This window comes from Gymnoscopelus microlampas, assembly GCF_963454915.1.
Source record: "Gymnoscopelus microlampas genome assembly, chromosome: 6".
NCBI lineage: Eukaryota > Metazoa > Chordata > Actinopteri > Myctophiformes > Myctophidae > Gymnoscopelus > Gymnoscopelus microlampas.
In genome coordinates this window covers 19,077,529-19,100,019 of record NC_139943.1, presented here as the reverse complement: position 1 = coordinate 19,100,019, position 22,491 = coordinate 19,077,529, and the positions used below count along the sequence as shown (strand labels likewise).

Sequence of the window (22,491 nt, the reverse complement as noted above, 5' to 3'; positions counted from 1 at the left end):
CAATTTTGAGGTATTCTTTATTTACTGGAGTATTTCCAATTTTCTGTACTAATACTAAAAATATTGTACTTTTTACTCCAATACAATTATATTAAAACTTGAGTTACTAGTTACTTTGTAGATTTTGATTATTATTATATTTCGGCCATTTGACAATAGCCAATCTACAAGCTCACATCTGTTTTTTTCAAAAGATTTGAAAACTTGTGAAATGGGACATTCTGCATAATGAGAACTTTCAACTTTTAGTACATTTTGATGCCAATACTTTTGTACTTTTACTCAAGTCAATGTTGTTTTCTGGACGTTTACTTGTAACAGAGTATTTCTACATTGCAGTATTGATACTTTTAATTAAGTAAAAATGCGAGCAGTTTTTCCATCACTGAAAATAATATAGAATGTTTTGTCCAATCTCCATTTTATTCTTTGCTAAACATGTTTACAAACATGTACATTTCAGAGTCGTTTAAGACATTTGGGTGAATAATAGTGACTCAACTACTTTATGGCCTCACTTTAGCCTACTAAAGAGATTTATCATCGTACGTCACGTACGCTGTGACCATACACAGTGTTGCCATGTCCGCTTATTATAAGCGACCTTGGGCTTGTTTTTCTGTGAAATCGCTTGTAAATATTGGTAGTTGAGGGTGCGGGTTTTTGGACTTGTTTCCAAAGTGTAGTTGCTTATTTTGGGCTTGTTTCCTAATGTTGTTTAAACCATTGGTTCTCAAATATTTTCATGTCAAGGACCCCCAAATGTAATTGTCCATGGAACTGCCCCCCCCCCCCCCCCCAATCTAAAAGTATTATGTGACCCTTGTACCAGATTTGTGTTTGAAATATTTTTCAATATAAAAAATATTCAAAACACTTAACTTAACAAAAATCCGATAGTAGGTTAAGGTTTATTTAATTAAAGTGATTTTCTTCTGGGCTTGTTTTCACAAACGTAGTTGCTTATTTCTCTCGCAAAACCTGGCAACGCTGCCAATGACCATACACAGAAAGACAGAACAGCCATGGAGGAAGTAAGAGGTGGGTGAGAGAATCCTGTATCCTTTTATTTTATTTCATCTATCTTATTGGTGCATTACTTGCCAAAAAAGAGTACATTATGGTTAGAATTCTGTCTAGGATTGCAATAATGTCCATCTCTTTATATACATGACTTAAGAGTCATTGATCATTTTAATTGCGATTGTAACGTCACTTGGAAAGGATAAATGCATATATTCAGTCATCACTGTTCCTTGATTAATTGTCATAACGTCGTTATCTAGACTAGATAAATTAAAGCACGTTCAGTGGTTGTAATTAAAGTAGCTGATGTTTTGCTTTCAATGAACGACGCAGAATCAGCTGGCGAGAGTTAAGGGACCGTCGCAAAAGTGTGTTTTATTCAGTGGTGTGAAAAGTACTCAAATGTTTTACTTCAGTAAAAGCAGCAATACTGCAATGTAGAAATACAATACTGTTAAGTAAAAGTCCGGAATTCAAAATGTACTAAAAGTACAAAAGTATTGGCATCAAAATGTACCTAAGGTACCAAAAGTAAAGGTACTCATTGTGCAGAATGTCCCATTTCGCAAGTTTTCAAATGTATAAAGATCTTCTGAGAATAGCAGATCTACAAGCTCACAATGCATTGCGCTCATAGATCCGTTATTTTCAAATGGCCAAAATGTATATATAGAGCTGAAGTGGTTACTGTATGTTGTTTTTATATAATAAAAAAAAATCTACAAAGTAACTAACTAGTAACTAACATTTTCAAATAATTGTAGTGGAATAAAAGAGTATGGAGTAAAAGAGTTTAATATTTGCCTCTAGTGGAGTAGAAGTCAAAGTACTGAAAATTGGAAACACTCCAGTAAAGTAAAAAAAAATACCTCAAAATTGTACTTACTCATTGTACTTAGTACAGTACTTGAGTTAAATGTACTTAGTTACTTTAAACACCACAGGTTTTATTGCTGTGTACTGTAAAGATGCTGGGACCGTCGTCACCTTAATATAAAGTTTGATCTTGTCTTCTGTAAATAATACTGTAAGTATGTCTGGTGTGTGATGAGGTATCTATTTCTGAACTGAAAATAGATCTGTGTATTTTGTGATTTTTTTCCTGCACAGTATTTCCACTGACCTGTGCTGTGCAGAACTATGCATGGGGGAAGGTGGGTCTCAGCAGTGAAGTAGCCAAACTGGTTGTTGGTGGAGACCCTCTGGCTGTAATCGAAGATGGCAAACCATATGCAGAGGTACCCTTGATTGTCACCATAAATGCCCTTGAGCAAGACGTCTAACCCTAGTTGTAACTACTTATTGGAGCTGTGTTATGGCCAGTTCTTAGCTGTGAATAATAATAATAATAATAATAATAATATCTTGATTTTATATAACACTTTTCTGAGTACCCAAAGACGCTTTACATGGGGGCATGAGAAAACAACAAATAAAAACAATGAATGCAGTGTAGGAATGTGAAAGATGGTACTGAAAAAGGTAACCGGAACGGTGGGTCTGAAAAACGGTGTACATACCCAGTGAAATCATCCCTGGATAGAGAAAGCTTAAATGCAGGCTTGATGCCTGAATTTATACTCTATGGTGTATTTACAGTATATAGCGCCTTTTATCCAAAGCGCTTTACAATGTGCCCATTCACACAACGACAACAGCAGCACCAACCTGCTCATCGGGAGCATTTAGGGTTTCAGTGCTTTGCTCTCGGACACTCCGACACTAACACAAGTAGAGATCGAACCGGGAATATTCAGTTTCCCAAGTGGCCGCACACCTCCTGAGCCACTGCTGCCGACTAGATATTCGACCACTGAATTGCCGCAACAACAGAGATTCCCAAAGCTCAAACTTGTAGGACTATTTGAAAAGCCCATTACATGTATAGATTAGCTATCTTCACGCAAACGTTACGTCAAGATCTTGACAGCTATGCTCTTGACCCGTCATGCCAGTCATGCATCCATCTATTCTTAGCCTCAAGGCAGCCTCTGGAGGCTTTGTCATAAAGGTCAACAGCCCTAGTTTTGGCAGTGTGACCTTATCACGTACATTAACAGCGGAATCACAGTTGAGTAACGTGCTGTGGTTGGTGCTATTGATTTGCATTATTTCTTATCTGCTGGGGTTGTGTTGGCACAATGGCAGAGCGAGTTATCTGGATATGGCAGCATAAGCATTTATTGTTAGAATGCCTTCTCTGTGTCAACTGACCAAAATATATTTTTTGTAACCTTTATTAAACAGTTACTAAACATTATTTACTCACATTCACACTTGGGAGCTGTCCTCTAATCGGGCCATTGGTTTCTTACCAGCTACACCGAAGCAAATTACACAGTGCCTTGCTCAAGGATACTTTTTCAAGTGGAGTGGAGAGCATTACTCATTAACTTTACCGACCCAGATTTTCCCAGCAGGTCTCACTCTTCGGCCTCAAAATGTGCATCCTTATAGTCACGCTTCAATGTTAGACCCAAATTTGGCAGCTATATTGTAAACCTGCAGTACTCTGGGTTCCCAGGACCCCTGGATTAGGATCTATACCAAAGTATCCCCTGATCGCTTTCCGTCTCTCACATAGCCTGGCCCACGAGTTAAAAACTTTTAATCCCTGTCTGATTTGACAAGATTTTGAAATCCTATATTTTGGGATCCAGGATCAGATAATCCAGCCAACTTTTGTCTCTGTATTTCAAAGTATTTCAGGATAGTGTTGGGGGGGTTGTCAAATCATTATTTGAATACACTGTTCTGAGAGGTACAGTAGGAAAGTGTACACTGCAAATGTGACAAAATAAATATAAATTGTAATTGTAATCAACCATAAAGGCTATTTCAATTTACAAACTTTAACATCTTATTTATAATGAAACATATGTTTAAATTAATTGTATAGTGCATTTTGCTCTGGTAAAATACACTCTAAATGTACCCTTCCAGTGCGATCAAGGTAATCCAGATGTTTTGGATCAAACTGATTATCCCAATCCTGTGTTTTTGTTTTGAACTACCCATTTTGAAAATGTTATCCCGATTAAAGCTTGTATTTGATTTCCTGATCTGATCGGATATCCATATCTTTGGTTTTGATTTGAACTACCCAAAATCCAAATTATCTCATTAAAAGTTTTGAACTCTATGGATGGGTGGCGTGCTCACCCTAAAGGTGACCTCTCTCTGTCTCTCACATAGCTTTGGATGGGTGCTCACCCTAAAGGTGATGCCCAAATCAAAGACAACAGAATATCCCAGAGGACCCTGGGAGAGTGGATTAACCATAACCCTGCCTGTCTGGGGTCAAAGGTCAAAGACACCTTCCAGGGCCAGCTTCCCTTCCTCTTCAAGGTGCTTTCCGTCAACACAGCCCTGTCTATACAGGCACATCCCAATAGGGTGAGTACACTATGTGTGCACACACAAACAAATACTGTACATGCAAAAGACCACATACTGTACATGCGCTGTCTAATATTCACAGGTATCCACATGCACTGATGTACATGCAAAAGAACACGCATGCACTCTATACAAACGATATGTGCACATACTGTTCATGCAAAAGAACACACATGCACCCTATACAAACGATATGTGCACATACTGTTCATGCAAAAGAACACACATGCACCCTATACAAACGATATGTGCACATACTGTACACAATGTTTGGTCATTCAGAACTCACCTTATATTGCCATTTGGAATTGGTTCTGGACAAGGTGTAACAGGAAATGTACAATAATAATAATAAAAAGAATAACAGTTAACAGGTAAAACAACAATGTGAAAATGACAAAGCATTGTTGAGATTAAGGCCTGAATTATACTTAACATACAGTAAGTGTGCAAACGTGAATGACAGTGCTCGGCCCACGTGTTGCAAAAGCACGGCCCGGTTATACATACCCTACATGTCACTGTGGAGGTACTAAACAGAGTTACATTTGAAACTATGGCCTAAGCCTACTACATTGTTAAAGATAAAGCAGAAGTAAACGCATGTAAAAGAAGAAGCTTCATCCTGTTGTTGACTGCGAAACCCATGCTACAACACAGGTCATTCTGTTGTTTCCTGCTACAGAATCCCACACTACAACACAGGTCATTCTGTTGTTTCCTGCTATAGAATCCCACAGTACAACACAGGTAATTCTGTAGTTTCCTGCTATAGAAAACCTCGCTACACTGCAGGCCGTGCTTGTTTTGTGTAAGAATTTGAGGTGACATAATTTAGAAGAACCACAGGGTCAGTTCTGCTTGGCACTCGGCATCAAGGGTTGGATATGGGGTCCCTGCGACATGCTAGCGTCATGTCCAAGGGGTGTACTTGTAGATCATGGCGGGGGGATGTACTTGTACATCAAGCCGCCTCACGCTACAGAAACAGGAGATAGGCTCCGCCTATCGGCCACATGGCTCAGGAACCGTTGGTTGCCAAGGCTACTTACTTTTTTTTAAATGAAATCGACTTACACCGTTGTGTATTATGTACTGTATATGTTAAGTATGTTTTTCGGGACTAATGCTTACTATTCCCTTTAAAATCTGAATGTTTAGCATTACTGTCAGGATTTCTGTCAGACAGTGTATATGTTGTACGTAAAAGAGAACTGTACTTATACACAAACAATGAATGACATACTACCAGGAGCAGATCATACATATAACCCATACAGTATGTGTAATAAACATTGTACATTCCAGCAGCATTGAATACAGTACAGCTGCATTAGACCAAATGTATCAATGTCATATTCAGACAGCAACTGTCACCTTATTTCATATCATTGGGAATTATTAGAGGTAGCACTATCTCTGTTCAATCACTCTCTTGTCAGTGTTGTTTGTGGGCTGGCATAAAGGAATTGAAAACACAATTATTTATATACTGTTCTACTGATGGTATTTGTTTGAATAAATTATTTGTTACCCATTAATTATTAATTGAGTGCTTGAACAAGCTACTGAGATGTGGGCATTAAGCATCACTAATCATCCTGTCTTGTCTCGTCTTCATCATCATGGTGTTTGGTCAGGAGCTGGCTGCCAGGCTTCATGCTCAGTTTCCGGAACATTACCCCGACAACAACCACAAACCAGAGATGGCCATCGCTCTCACCCGCTTCCAAGGGCTCTGTGGCTTCAGGCCTTTAGAGGAGATCCTGGGCTTCCTGACATGTGAGTACCCGCAATCCCTTGAGCTTCCTGCGATCATAAAGATGTTTTGGGGGTTGTTGAGATTATTATCATTGTTGTTGTCGTTATTACTGTATATATTTAAGAGAAGTAAGATGAACGCTTTATATTCGGTGAACGACTGAACGTGCATACTTTTAAAGTGAAACAAACTTAACACTAAAACCACATTTTAAAGTAAGAAAATTACATATAGGGCCAACTGATAATGCTAGCTATTGATTGAATATTGCAATGAAATTTGTTTTTTGTGAAGGCGCAGGTATCCTGCTTCCAACACAACTCACAGAAACTTAGACAAAGTCTGTCTGTTTTAAATTGAGTTTGATCTCAATTTAAAACGAGCCTTCCCTGCAGCAGTCCCTCTGAATCAGTGGCGACACATGCTCTTTTCAATCACATCAAGGATCAGTCAAATTGATAAACGGAGACGGGTCTGTTTTGCCACCACTTATGGACTCGTTACAAAAGATAGGAACTCACTAAGTCCGGAACTTCTGTAATTCATTTCTTGAAGGCGTATTCAAGCAAAAACAGGGTATTAAGTTGCTCATTAATAAATAACAAAGTAAATGTCAAAACATTAAATTGTATGAAATAAATAATCACGTGGAATATCAGTACATCCCACGTTTATTTAATTAATGTATGTATGTATGCTTGATACTTGAGAAAGTCATATTTCACTGTGTGGGTGTCTGTCTGTCTGCCAGCTGTCCCAGAGTTCCGTGCACTGGTGGGGAACGCAGCGGCAGAGGAGCTGCAGTGCAGCGTGGGAGATGCGGTTTGTGTGAGCGAAGCCCTTAAGAAGTGCTTCACTAGGATGATGAACTGTGAGAAGAAGGTGTTTGTCGACAAACTCAACACGCTGGTGAAGAGAGTCACTGAGGAAGGTGAGGAAGACATCGGTAGAATGATAAAGCAGCTACAGAGAGAATATTTCATTGTTGTAAAAGGGTGTCTGAACGATTTGTTGAAGCCCTATAATTAGACTGAATAGAATACAGAAATGGAAAAAACTCAGTAGTGGACTGTTGGCTAATTAGTCGACTTGTGTTCTGACCTGATCTTCTGTGTCTAGAAGATATGCCCCTCTCTGATAAGATGTGTTTTATTTATTGTAATGTGGAAAGACAAAGCAACCACGTAAAATGTTCTAACATTTTCAAACTAGTGATTTTAGATCAAACTGAAGGGGAATTCCCTGAAGGGGAATCATTGACATGCCCATTTTAAGTATTAGTGTGATTGGTGTAATTGTTTGAATGGAGTGTGTTGGACTGACCTACCTATCATTGATTGACGGATGAATGTCACTCACCTTCCAGGCGCGGCGGGACACGATACATCCAGCAGCAATGGAGATCTGTTGCTCCGCCTCCATTCCCAGTATCCTGGTGACATCGGATGTTTCTCCATCTACTTTCTGAATCACATGGTGCTGGAACCCGGCCAGGCAATGTTCCTCGGAGCCAACGAACCCCATGCCTACCTGTCTGGTGGTTAGTTTGATTAATTGCACTATCCATGTTGATTAATGGCACTTTTTCACTGCATGGTGGGAGCTGCATTGTGCCTTTGTAGATCTAGAGAAAGCATATGATAGGGTGCAGAGAGAGGAACTTTGGTTTTGTATGAGGAAGTCTGGAGTGACAGAAGTATGTTAGAGTGGTGCAGGACATGTATGGAAGTTGTAAGATAGTGGTGAGGTGTGACAGAGGAGTTCAAGGTGGAAGTGGGTCTGCATCAAGAATCAGCACTGAGCCCCTTCTTGTTCGTTATGGTGGACAGGCTGACCGATGAGGTTAGACAGGAATCCCCATGGACCATGATGTTTGCAGATGACATTGTGATCTGTGGTGAGAGCAGTGAGCAGGTAGAGGAAACTCTAGAGAGGTGGAGATATGCCCTGGAAAGGAGAGGAATGAAGGCAAGACAGAATACATGTGTGTGAATGAGAGGAACCCAAGTGGAACAGTGAGGTTACAGGACGTAGAGGTAAAGAAGGTGGAGGATTTTAAGTACTTAGGGTCCACATTCCAGAGCAATGGAGAGTGTGGAAAAGAGGTGAAGAAACGAGTGCAAGCAGGTTGGAACGGGTGGAGAAAAGTGTCACGTGTGATGTGCGATAGGAAAGTATCAGCAAAAATGAAAGGGAAGGTGTACAAGACGGTGGTGAGACCAGCTATGTTGTATGGTTTAGAGACAGTCGCAATTAGGAAACGACAGGAAGCAGAGCTGGAGGTAGCAGCAACTAAAATGTTGAGGTTCTCTCTGGGAGTAACAAGGATGGATAGGACCAGGAAAGAGTACATCAGAGGGACAGCGCATGTTAGATGTTTTGGAGATAAAGCCAGAGAGGTCAGACTGAGTTGGTTTGGACATGTACAGAGGAGAGATAGTGAGTATATTGGTAGAAAGATGCTGAGGTTGGAACTTATGGATGTAGTGAAAGGGGACATGAAGTTAGTTGGTGTGAAAGAAAAGGAGGCAGAGGACAGGGTGAGATGGAGGCAGATGATTCGCTGTGGCGACCCCTGAAGGGAACAGCCGAAAGGAAAAGAAGAGTACTACTGGGCTTTTCCATTGGGCAAAAGTAGTACATACTACCTGGTGCTTGGTTTTGTGGTTCCAAGCAAGCTGATGCATGCAGGACTCCCCTACTGCATGGAAGCTCCTGTAGTGAACTAGCGTAAACATAAGTATTGTGTCAGTATTGACTCACTCGGATATGGATTAAAAGTAAAAAAAAAAAAATCAAATCTTTGGCCATACCATACTTAATTCTTTCTGCCTCCCTCTAAATTTCAATGCCTCCCCCACCCCAACCTGTCTTGCTCAGACTGTATGGAGTGCATGGCGTGTTCAGACAACACAGTCCGAGCTGGCCTGACGCCCAAATACATCGACGTCAACACGCTATGCGAGATGTTGAACTACAGTCCTGCTCCAGCCAGTGCCAAGATCTTCCCCTCCGCCCAGGACCCCTCTGACCCCTGTGTGACCCTCTACGACCCCCCCATACCAGACTTCACTGTCATGAAGATACAGGTAAAACAATTGATGAGTACAAATTGGGCATTTCTTAGTGGTCAGGCAGGGTGAGTACCAGCTGCCCTAATCTCACCTTGTCCCTCAGGTCCCAGCGGGGGTCAAGGAGTACACAGTGGCCCCACTGGACTGCGCCGGGATTCTCCTGGTCATCGAGGGTGATGCCACTGCAACGTCTGCCGCTGCCCACTCTGACATCAATCTCTGTCGGGGCACCGTCCTCTTTGTGTCAGCCAATGAGAGTGTCTGCCTGCATGTTGCGTCCCAGTCGGGGATGACCATGTTCCGAGCCTGCTGCCTATTGTAGGGAATAGGATTCTAGTCTGTGAGTCTGTCGTCCTGCAGTGTGAGAGTGGAGAAGTCACACCGTTCCCTGGGGTTTTGGAAGAACTTTTTTTTTTGTAGCACAGAGTTGACATAAAGTTTGGGTTCTGCCTCGTTCTACACACATTATTTATACAGTCCTGAATTTTACAGAGAGATGCTGTTGCAAAAAAACAAATTTAGAACCTTGTTGAAATTTTAAGAATAAACTATCACTTGGTGGAATCCAGCACAAAGCCACGATGAATCCAGACTCCTCTAATTGATTGGTCCAAACACTTCCTTAACCAGAGAAACCAGATGACTTCTCTGCTGTCTCCCCAACCAATCACAGTCTAGAGCACCCTGTGACCTCCATGCCAACAGGCATGCTCCCTGAGTCAAGTAGTTGACAAATCGAATGCAACTGGATTGGTTTAACTGGATGTAGTGGTTTTCTGTAAGGTACGACTACAACCCCAGGTCAACATGATTACATTAACACACACAACACACAGCCTAGGTCTGCACAATATTGCATAATAGGTGAAGGTGGAAAACTGATGTTTATTTTTTGTTTCGTTTGAATATGATCGTATTCCGTTCTGTGACATCTACTTTGAATTGACAGGCCAGACATTCTGTTCAAGAACAGAACATCCTGTTTAAGTCGGTCTCCAGCACTTTTGTTTGAAATACATGTATGTTGCAATTTGGAAGGTTTAGAGTCATCATAAGTATTAACCATTTTCCAATTAACTGTGTAGCCCTAAAATAAACAGTATGGTGAACCCTCCGGTATGGTGAACTGGTGAGATGTCTACTCTGTCCATGTGCAGAGTCATCACATCGTAGATGGCTTATTTATTGTCTATGAGTACACAGACCATAAACATTCAAATAAGCCGTAATACCAACAAAAGACTTCTTTCATATAAGTGATATCAATGCATGCGTACCATCTAAAAAGTTGTATTCTTTGTCATGTACTAAGATGTATTTAAGAACTGAAGAATGATCACTATATAGATCCGCATCATGGTTACTATTAGCATAGCGAATACATTATTCCATACAGCACGGCTATAGGACTCATCAGTATGGTTGGAATGCGGCTTTGACAAATCAGATTGCTTGTCCGAACATATCTATTATACAAGAATTAAATCACGATACCGCTCACATATAATACAGTACATATATTGTAATGTACTGTACACCGGTGTAGAGTAGTGCAGCATATTGCTGTACCAAGCCCATCACAGTATTACAAAAACAGCTTCCAGAGAGACTATGTTATTTTGTTTTATGCTTTAACACTTTAGCGAATTGCTTTGAGAAAATGGAATGGGTTTACTGTGACCTCAACTACTGTACTCAAGGCCAGATTAAGAATTGGTTTCTTTGTTCATCCTATCCAGGGTTGGTGCAACAGTAATGGCTGGGAAGTTTGTGTACAGTACCAACCTTTCTTGCAGAAAACCACTTGTCAATTTCTGAATTTCAAGTAAAAATGTGAAGTTTGTCTTTTGAAATGGCAAAAAGTGTCTTGTAAAGGGTGGGCCACAGTGGATGATGACTGAAAACGTTTCCAGCCCTGATCTATGTTGAAAAAGTTTAAATTCATCCCATCCCATCCGAAGGCCCTGGGCTGAAAGGGGGGCTCACACAGACCACAGATAATACATTCTACTGTTGAAGAAATATTCGGGGTCCATTGTGTAATGTTATAAAGGCCATATGTCTATGCTACTTTCCTGTGTACTTACTGTAACACAACTTCCTGTATGGGGTGCTTTGATGTTTTACTGTGTGTATCTGATCCTGCTGTCTTCTTCCTGATGAAGTAACTGTTCACTGCTGGTTTGTTGGTGCTAATATGAAGGTCTAACAATAGTAGATATTTAAGAATTTAACCAATCAGGCACTTTGTTACTGAACTTGTTTGCACTAAAGTGTTTTACTTTTAGAATTTTAAAATATATTTGTGCATCTTGATAGCACACAGATCTGAAGGCTGTGATGGTATAACAAGGGTTCTTTTTTAATCTAAGCAACTGTATGAGAATGTTTTCCAATATTAAAGTCTGCAATGAGGGCATGTTTTGGAATGAGATGGTGTTTCCCACTGCATGGAGCTGTGGGGAGAAAGTATAGTACAGAATATAGTACAGTATCTCAAGATGGATGAATAAAGACCTGTTCCGTTAAGTGTTTCTCTTTGCTTCCGTGTCTATATCCTTTATTAACTAGCGCTTCATTACACTTAATAGAATGCAAGAGAAATGCAGAGAAACTGAAAATATTGGCATAATTATGGATTCAATTCAAGATCAACATTTTAGTAGCCACCTGAACACAATTAGATCTATTACTATTATCTATATGAAGATACGGAAATAATTAGAGGATCCAAACAAGACTCCCCAAAAAGGGTGGATAATGCTTTATAAAATGTCAAAGTACAAACTTATTTTCTAATAACTATTTTTTGCCAACTAGTTACATAATGTACTATGCATTTCCTATGGATACTTTCCTTGTAACTATATTTGATTACCATCTGCTTTCCTTGTAAATAACTGGAGATTAGGGGTCTGTAAAACAAAGGGTTACCAAAAGTTCACTTTACACACGTTTCATTATTATGTATAATGCACTGTGTTGTAGGCATAAAGGACACCCATAAATGTTACGTTCGAGGTTGGTACCTACAGTATACTGAAAGACGAAGAGTCAGGTTGTAGTACGCTTGACCAGGGCCGGGTCTCCTTTGGAATGTGGGTTCAAGTCCTAAGTGTTGTCTGAGTATAAGATGTTTTTACAATATGATACTCCTGATGAATCTGTATGAGGAAAAATACAAATACACCCTGGCCTAATTTTGCCAATCTTATTTCTTCTCTAAATTCCTTGTATGACATTAAATGCCATTTTATGCCTTATGTAAAGCACTTTGAATTTGCCTTTGTGTATATGAAATCTGCTATAAAAAAATAAAAATAAACTTGGCTTGGTGTCCCAAGTCTACATGAATCCCCAATTAGACAACTAAAATGAAAACCAGCAGTACTCTGGACCCCAGGACCTGAGTTGAGAACACACGCAGATCACACAAGGTGGTTAAGAACTCCCTTGGCCTTTTTTCTGTTCCAGTGTGTGATCAACTCACACATCCTTTTTTAACAAGCAAATATACTCAACATACATGCATACAAATACAGCACCCAAAAGGTCAAATTCAAGACATTTATTAGCAACTCCATCACACCTTAAAATCATGTATAGGAAATAGAATTAAGTGCATTAAATACATTTATCTTAGATCATTATTATAGGTCATCATTTAGAGACAAAGTATTTTGGATGATCAGAAATGGATATCAGCCAATCGGAAGCAGCCTAGCAGGCTCTATTCCTGAGACTCAGTTGACATCACTGTCCAATGTCTTTCCACTGGTATAAAGGATTGATGAACAAGGTTTTATCGACTGGAAAAATCTGGACTGCGAAAGTAATGAGGATTGACTCCCCTTCAGCAACAGCAACCATGAAAATGGCCTTAAGCAATCCATGTAATAATCAGCGTCAGTGTTCATTGGCCACCAAATGTTCATTGGCCATCAAACTGTTTAGCAGACCCTTTTCACAGCAGTTATTTTGGCATAAATACGTGCTGTAGATAACCCCAGCAGAAGGTAATAACATTAATTGGGGCCAGGGTGTGTTAGGTGTTACTGTGTGCCAGCATGGATGCACAGCTCCTTATGCCGGCACACAGACACATGAAGCACACCCACAATTAACATTACTTATTGTTCAGGTAATGACCGAGAAGCCACAGATTGACCAGATGTGGACTTCGATCCCGTCCGTTTCACAGATTCCATAGCAAAAGCATGTCTGTGCATAAGCGTCAAGTCGGGCTGAAGTGCACGTCCGTAGAGCGTCTGAAGGGCACGCACATCCTCCAAAGCATCATGGGCCTTGTAGTCCATCCCCAACACCTCCCGGACCAGGTTCTCCTGTCGGAAACTGCGGAGGCCACGGTCTCTGAGCACGTCGCGAGCCAGAGGCAGGGTGTCCAGGCAGCCCGAGACTGAAGACTCAAACTCGGCTCCAAGCATCAGTTCATCAAGCGCTCTGGCCAGGACCGGGCAGTCAAAACGTCTGATGTTGTGGCCAACGAGGAGCGGTTGACCCAGCATGCGGAGGAAGGCGATGAAGGCCACCAGCACCTCCCGGAGGGAGTTCGTGCGGACGGGCTGGCGGTGGAGGTAGAGCCTGTGTCTGCGGACCCTGAAGCCGGTGACTCTGGCAGCACCGTGCTGCATGCGACAGCGGGGTACGGTGTAAAGGTTGAGAGAGTGATCTCCGCTCACTGCGGCCAGCTGGATGATTTCACAGCTCTCTCCTGAACGGTATGACGAATACATATGGGTGAAGCGATTAATCCACAAAATCAATCGAATCAACAGTCATGGAAACTTTATCTAATTACGTCTTAGTAATCAGTTTAGTAGTGATGCATCTTGTAAAATATTTCTCGTAAGTGATTGTAACCTATATATTAACATTTGTCTTTGTTTCATATTACATTACGGTCATTTAGCAGACGCTTTTATCCAAAGCGACTTACAATTAGTGCATTCAACATAGGTAGGCTGCAGGCAAGAAAAATACTAATCACTGGAAGTCTTAAGTGCATTCTCTTCTAAAACAAGCAACTAAGAGTATACCTAGCGCTAATGTAAAATTGCAATATATCAGCTACCTACTTTCTTAAACAGATGAGACAAAATCAAATGAGCAAGAGCTAAAACCAATAAGTGTATCAAAATAAACAAGATCCAATAAAACAAGAGCTCGTACAAATAATTGACAACAGAAAATCAGAAAAGTAGTTACATTTGTAAACTACAACTGCATACGTCTGTGTCCCTGGCCTAGACCTCTTCACTCTTCAGCCCCCCCCCCCCCCCTGCTGCTGCTCATCATGACCATCTGAGCAGGCATCAACTGGGTGGAGCTGAAACTGAATGTCTCCTGCAGGATTAATAAAGCTCTACTATGTATGTTAATCAGTTGCTAGGACACTTGTGCCAAAAGCCTTTCTCATTTATTTCATATTTTATTATTCATAGCTCTTAAGACTTTGTAAAGACTTTGTAAAACAATTACAAAGGTAAGACGTCACACTGATAAGAACCAGTATGGGTGCAACCAGTATGCGCGCAATGAAACCCATTCTGTCAGGTCTCGCTAGGACGCGCCTCACTAGCCAACACACAAGAGGGGGTTGGGGGGGGTGTGCTGAAATCAGCGCACCCCAAAACAACAGGTTGACAATTGATTGCGTGAAACAATCACCTGTGCATCCAGTCTCAATGTTAGTAAACACATAATTGGTCAATTAAACTATTTGTTTGAAAACGTTGAATTTACTGTGAGAAGTCAAACACAACGGCCAGGAGGGGGCGCCATTTCTAGTTTGTTCCATGTTACACTGACGCTACCTCAGCAACACAAATAAATAACACACATGTATTATGCTAGTAGTCCTCCTATTTATGGTAGAGTGACAAGAGTCTACCTCTCTATAAAACAGGGACACCCGAAAACATGAGACACTCCACTCCACTGCACTCACCGAGTCCAGTTGTCTCCAAGTCAAAGAAAACCAGCGGTTGACAAGGATCTAAATGAACCGATACGTCTGTCTTCATCACGCTTTAGGACGACAGTGTTATACCTAAACTAACCGACGGCTGACCGGTGAATCGGTGGCTTTCATAGATAGTAGAAGTAGAGTTATTATTATGGATAATACTCATCAGTTTCTCCTACTATGTGTCAACGTTTCAAGTTCCAGACATGGGTTGTTGTTGTTCCCACTCCGTATTCATTCAAAACACTGACGCATGCGCATTGCACAAACTTAATCTAGAACACTGTTTCCAAAACAGTGGGTCAGGACCCATTTTTGGGTCACGGACACATTTTATGGGTCGCGAGTAAAATATTCCTTTATTTTTTGTTTCCTACAATTTGTTTTTAAATATTATTTCATAACATTTTGTTCAAAATGATTTTTCAAAATAATTCATGAATAAATAAAAAAATAAATCAAAGAAATTCTATATATTAGAAAACAAGAAGAAGTGAAAATAATCATTGTGAGCTTGTAGATCTGCTATTTTCACTAGTTTGGGTACCGGGCAAACGTTTTATTTTCTCTTTTGGGTCTTGAGCTAAAAAGTTTGGGAACCACTGATCTAGAATGCTGTTCTTAACATCAGGTCCCCAGAGTTACAGACCCCTAAGGATGCATTTGGACCCCTGGTGGTCCCCGGGGACCACCAGGGGTCCAAATGTACCCTTAGGGGTCTGTAACTCTGAGTGTACAAAATGGAACCAAACTCGAGTTTGTTGTTTGTTGTCTTACACTCTAGTTAAGATCCACTTATATTGGTACTGCATAGTTAATATTGTTTTTTGATTCCTCAAAACATTGAGTGCGGCTCATCTTTTTTACCAGTAACTAAAACATAAAAGCCTGGAGATCGAGGCTAAATTACCAGTGACCAGGGGTCATCACCATGCTGGCTTGTGGACATTTTTGTCAAATTTCTAATTTTGCAATGGACATACAAATGCGTGGACAATACATTCCCAGTGCCTCAACTTACCCTCATTCTTTGTGTGAACTCTGGATAAGTTTTACTACCCAACTGTTTTTTTTGTGAAGCCAACTTTGGTGAAAGATGGAAAGGCAGCATGGTCTCAACCACTCTTTAAAAAAACTTTATTCATCAGGAAGGTATACATGATCACACATGTACTATTACAGCAACACAGGGCACACACTACACAGCTTCACACTTTTACACAGTTCCACACTCACATCCCAGAGCTACAGCGACAGTCTTCTACTGTAGGCCACAGGGTTGCTCCACTAGAGGAATTTGGTTTTGAGTCATTCGCTCAAAGGCACATTGACAGGAAACAGAGAGCATTGCTCATTTACATTCTAAAACTAATCATGTGTGGAACAAAACTAAGAAAAAAAATACTGGCTTTAAAACACAACAGAAATATTGTTGATAGAAAGGCAAAATTGTATTTGTTATTTTTCCTTTAATTTCTTCTTTTTAGCACACTTAACTCCTGTGCTGCAATGCCCAATAGATGGCAATGTTCTGATGATTTATGATTACAGTAAGTGGCAAAAGATGATGTTCCTTTGGGGCATGATTTTGCAAATATTGATTGTAAAAAAATATTATTTTCCCCCTTTTGCAATCGTTAATTTTCCACTATAGGGGTGTGCGTGTGTGTGTGTGTTTATTTATATATTTATTTTTTGTCAATAACATGCTGAGACTTTAACACAAAAATCACAAACTAATAACACTAACACTAAATAGAAATGGGTATCCAAAAACAAAAATTGGCCAGCTACAAACTGAAATATTAAAGAAAACGAAATACTAATAGACCAGAAATAAAGACTGATTAAAAATGTGTTAACACCCTGGTCTAGAAGTGCAACTCAGTACAGTGTTGTCGTCTGGCTTCCACTTCATGTACAGCTCCTGCAGAACCCTGACATCTTCCACAGCGTTATGTGCATTGTAGGACGTGGGAAGGAAGTGGCTCACCAGATCCTTCAGCTTGTGGCTGCTTAAATAAGGGAACAGCGCCCTGCTGAGCGGGAGAGTGTCCAGAAACCCACCGTTGGCCACTTCCAGGAATTTCTGGATGAGGGAGCACCTTTGCAGGCTCCTGGTCAACACCACATTGTCGAAATGCTTGCCGTTGTGGGCTGCCAGGAGCAGAGGAGCCTGTAAGGAGCTCAGGAAGCTGATGAAGTCGGCGAGGGCATGGTCGAGGGGGACGGTGTCTATGGGCTGTCCATGGAGCAGGAGTGAACGCCGGTCAAAGCCATGCCCTTCATGGACAGTGAGGCCGTTGATACGGGAGGCACCAGCATCAATGTCACGGCGCGGGGAGATGTACCTGTTAAACATTCTGCCACCACTGATGGCAGCCAGCTGCAAAATGTGACAGTGTGCCGTGTCTGATTGGGTAGGACAGAGAAACAAGAGAGACAAAGAGAGAGAGAGAGAGAGAGAGAGAGAGAGAGAGAGCGAGCAAGTTAGGAAGGAACATGGGGTGAGAGTGAGGTGAAGAGCAATTGAACCAATTATCACAGTTTGATCGTTAAAACAATTGGCTTGGCAAACATTGAACAGAGATGAAAGATTTTATGGACTTCATTTGATACAGACAATACAGAACTGCATACACCACTGAAACGGAGCAGTTAATGCATTGCACTACTATACATACAATAGTTTCAAATCCATAAGGAGTGCAAACAAACAGGATCAACTGGGTTATAATCAACATCATAATACAATATACATCATTTTATAAAGAAATTCCTCTGCTGAAAATAATTTAGACTTTGCCACAATACAAGTGAGAGATTCATTCATACACACGTTACCTAAGCCTGTTGTCTCCAAGTCAAAGAACACAACACCAGCCATCTGCAGTGAAAGAGGACAAAGATGAATAATGTGGCGTGTGTGTGTGTGTGTGTGTGTGTGTGTGTGTGTGTGTGTGTGTGTGTGTGTGTGTGTGTGTGTGTGTGTGTGTGTGTGTCTGTGTGTGTGTGTGTGTGTGTGTGTGTGTGTGTGTGTGTGTGTGTGTGTGTGTGTGTGTGTGTGTGTGTGTGTGTGTGTGTGTGTGTGTTTTCTTGCTCAAGGTCTATTTTTACATGAGTTAGCGCTTCGGCTGCTTGCTTTCTTGTCACTCTAGTTCTTTATCTGCCTACCTGGTTGACTAGAATTCAGGAAGTTTAGGCCTACTCATATGCTGCAAATGTATTTTCTTTTTATTAGGCTGAGCTGGATAGACTGAATGGGAGGGCTATCCCTACTGAACAAACTGCAAAGACATACCTCCATTGTATTCTTATCACACATTTTGTTTCACAAAAGGGTCATTTGCTGGTGCCACAATCATGTAGGCTAATCTGTAGAACAACTGTTTAAGAGAGCCATTAAAGTGACTCAATACCATCACTGTACCAGTCTGGAAAAACATAATATTATAAGAATAGAACATTTTAGAGCTTTTAAAAGTGCCTGTTTTATTTACAAATGCCCTCTAAGGGAATGTATTCATTGGAAGAGGGACACTGGATATGACACCATAGGCCAGATTCCAGACAAAATGTCATCTCCATCAAAGGTTGTTTGGACTGGAACTATCTCCAGTTGCACTAAGCCTTAGTGCAACCCTTAGTGACTAAGGGTTGCCCCATGCTGCATTTAAAGGACAATTGAAACAGTGGTTGAAAAATAACCAGACTGGCAATCACTGATTTTAGGCGTAGGCTACTAAATTAGGTTTTCTTAAAGATATAGGGTAAGTGATTTACTCTGGTTTGAATACATGTTAAATAGCTCTATATTCTGATAGTACTCATTGCTGTTCTTCTTAAGAGCGGTTTGTTTACTTAAGAGCTGGAGAGACCCATGTGACTGAACAGCTGGAGAGACCCCTGTGACCGAACAAACGCGGTGTAGTAATGATTACTATCAGAATATAGTATTTAACCTTTTTAACCAAAACATATCACTTACCCTATACCTTTAACAGTTTAAAAAAAGAGTATGTATATATAAATGCCTATTGTTAATGTAATTGAGTGTTGTTATAACACTAACACAATAAAACAAGGTTATAACCTATGTTGTTAGGCTATATTGAGACAAATATGTTTTGATGTTGTTGGGGTCGGGGTCTACAGAGATGGAAAGCATTCACTAAATCCGGCATGTTTACACTTAATCATGATTCATGTAGGTAGGCACTAGGCCTACACCATGCAGTGAGTGTTCAATGTGCATTAATGTCCTTGGTCCCGACCAAATAAACTAATAAAGTAACGCAAAGTAAACACTCTCTCTAGCAATGATAATGATCACAACGTTTAATTTTCTAACAAAAATCGTTTTGTTTTTACCAAAATCGCATTTACTGTAGGCTACATAGGCAGCCGAATAGGCCTTTAATTTATCTTCCCTTTTATAGCCTTTATAGCCCTGTTGCAAAAACTTGAGTCTACATGGAACAAAGGTGTAAATTCGTATTATTAATCGAAGCAAAGTTTGGAATAGTAGTAGTTTACCATTATGCGCAATTGACTTACCATGGCCATTACGACGGTCAGCGAATCCCTGAGAAGGTTTAGAGTAGCTGTGAACGTGTTATTCAAAGCTCATCTGCGGATGATGCATCCATACCATCTCTATAAGTTAAGAGCCACTCAGAACGAAACTTAGTCCCTATTACAATATTCAACAGAATAGAAACTAATAACCGAACAAGGAGTGGCTGCTGTTATGAGTCACCAAAGCTCTGGGGTTAAAGAAGGTCTACCGTCTCTCTCTGTCACCATGTCAGTCTGAATACAAAAGATTTTCATGTCAAAGGCTCACGCTTCGGTCAGGTTCTCTTTTGTCAGATAGAAACAGCACCTTTCTATGTTCTGTAAACGTCATCAATGTGTTTTCACCAGTAGTGGAAAAAGTAGGCTACTGATTTTTTTTTTTAAAGTATTTTAACTAAATTAAAGTATCAATACTGCAATGTAGAAATAATCTGTTACAAGTAAACGTTTTTTTACTTGAGTAATAAAGTACAAAAGTTTTGGTATCAAAATGTACTTAAAGTACCAAAAGTAGAAAGTATCCATTATGCATAATGTCCCATTTCAAAAGTTTTCAAATGTATAAAAAGTATAAACATCTTTTGAAAATAGCAGATCTATACATAGCATTGTGAGCTTGTAGATCGGCTATTTTCAAATGGCCGAGATATAGGCCTATTGGTTGTATGTTTTGTAATAATAATCAAAATCTACTAAGTAACTAGTAACTCAAGTTTTCAGATAATTATAGTGGAGTAAAAGCACAATATTTTCCTCTGAGATGGAATGGAGTAGAAGTACTGAAAATTGGAAATACTCCAGTAAAGTAGAAAATACCTTAAAAAACATGAGTAAATATACTAAACTGTATTCTTCTGAGGCAGGACTGCTGTTTCTCAAGGGGTTTTTATTTACCCAGTGCAAGACACCGTGAAACACTGTAAATGAAATTACATGTATGTTGCAGCCATTTGCTGTCATCTTTTTAAATGTCCATGAATTGTCCATATGAATTAAATGTCCATGATCAAGTTGCATAACCACACACAACTTGTACTGTTGTACAGACAAACAAATTAACAGATGACATATGTACCATGGCATGTAATATCCAGGAGTTGTTTTCTTTTTATCTGGTATTCATCGTATTTTATAGTAACTCTTTTTTAATGTTGAAAAGAGCTAAATATATTTTGTCAGTTTATTCATCATTTAATACTTTAAGTAACATGTAAAAATGCAAACCTAAAATCAAAACTGGGGTTCACTCTCCAACTTTATATTGCAATCCATCCTTCCCCTAGAAAGGATTGTAACAAGCTCCTTTCACCTATGTATCTCTGTTTGTTCTAACCTGCTCAAACCCAAGTGATTTCAAAATGACAGCAACACTTGCTATGCCATGCCTATAATGCAATATAGACATATTTTATTATAATCTTCTGCTTAACACGGTATCATTATAGTTATAAGAACTCACAAATACTTATAATAATTTATAACAATTAAGTATTAAGTATTAAGTATTAATGAGTTGCGGACCAATTTAATGGGCCACTAGTAAATGTCAAAACATATATATATATATATATATATATATATATATATATATATATATATATATATATATATATATATATAATTTTTCAAAATAATTTCATGAATAAATACAAATAATTTAAACAATCTAAGAAATTCCATAAATTAGTAAACAAATGTTTAAGAAGTAGTGAAATAGCTGATCTACAAGCTCACAACGCGGTGCAAAGCGTGGCGTTGTGAGCTTGTAGATCTGATATTTTCACTAGTTTGGGTACCAGGCAAACGTCTAATTTCTCTTTTGGGTCTTGAGCTAAAAAAGTTTGGGATCCACTGATCTAGAATACTGTTCTAAACGTCACGTCCGGGGACCACCAGGGGTCCAAAAAATGCACCCGGGTCTGTAACTCTGAGTTTACAAAATGGAACCAAAACTCGAGTTTGTCATTTGTTGTCTTGTACACTCTAGTTAAGATCTACTGAGTTCATATTGTGTTTTGATCTTAATTACCAGTGACTCAACTTACCCTCATTCTTTTATTTGTGTAAAATCTGGATCAGACTTGGACATCTGTTTTCCTACTACTTTTTTATTAGTATTTATAGCATACTGTATAGGCTGCTACATACTAATACTGCATGCACTTGTTTGATGTCATGCCAGCTGGCTTGCTGTTATTTTCTAACCTATTACACATAACACCTTAGGTTATTATTATTATTATTATTATTATTATTATTATTATTATTATTATTATTATTATTATTATTATTATTATTATTATTATTATTATTATTATTATTATCATCATCAAAGTTACAGTATAAAATCATTGGCCAGCCTAGATTTCACTCCATTGATTAAAAAAACAAAAACATTCAACATTAAATAATGTGAAAAAAAAAGAAGCTTCAAAAGCAAAGACAACTTTGGTGAAAGATGGAAAGGCAGCATGGTCTCAACCACTCTTTAAAACAAACTTTATTAATCAGGAAGGTATAAATGATCACACATGTACTATTACAGCAACACAGCATACACACTACACAGCTTTACACAGTTCCACATGCTCACATCCCAGAGCTAAAGTCTTCTAGGCCACTGGGTTGCTTGGGTTGTCATTTGCTCAAAGGCACATTGACAGGAA

The 22,491-nt window shown here is 39.6% G+C and overlaps 3 protein-coding genes across 3 annotated transcripts; 1 reads left to right on the top strand and 2 right to left on the bottom strand.

Moving 5' to 3' along the window:
- The first annotated feature begins 1,019 nt into the window (after positions 1-1,019).
- Positions 1,020-11,790, top strand: LOC311047485 (mannose-6-phosphate isomerase-like). The gene is made up of 8 exons (XM_084060216.1): positions 1,020-1,041; positions 2,137-2,264; positions 4,222-4,422; positions 6,066-6,207; positions 6,939-7,118; positions 7,554-7,727; positions 9,068-9,276; positions 9,365-11,790. Exons 1-8 carry the CDS (start codon positions 1,026-1,028, stop codon positions 9,581-9,583), a joined length of 1,269 nt encoding a protein of 422 aa, XP_083916342.1. The 5' UTR covers positions 1,020-1,025; the 3' UTR covers positions 9,584-11,790.
- Positions 11,791-12,814: 1,024 nt separating this feature from the next.
- LOC311046828 (protein PML-like) lies at positions 12,815-15,469 on the bottom strand. Its single transcript, XM_084059401.1, has 2 exons — positions 15,230-15,469; positions 12,815-13,993 (listed from the first exon to the last, which is right to left on the bottom strand). Exons 1-2 carry the CDS (start codon positions 15,303-15,305, stop codon positions 13,392-13,394), a joined length of 678 nt encoding a protein of 225 aa, XP_083915527.1. The 5' UTR covers positions 15,306-15,469; the 3' UTR covers positions 12,815-13,391.
- An 898-nt stretch (positions 15,470-16,367) lies between these two features.
- Positions 16,368-20,031, bottom strand: LOC311048101 (uncharacterized protein). The gene is made up of 3 exons (XM_084061137.1): positions 19,805-20,031; positions 18,092-18,134; positions 16,368-17,659 (listed from the first exon to the last, which is right to left on the bottom strand). The coding sequence occupies exons 1-3, from the start codon at positions 19,811-19,813 to the stop codon at positions 17,106-17,108; spliced, it is 606 nt and encodes a 201-aa protein (XP_083917263.1). The 5' UTR covers positions 19,814-20,031; the 3' UTR covers positions 16,368-17,105.
- Positions 20,032-22,491: the final 2,460 nt, after the last annotated feature.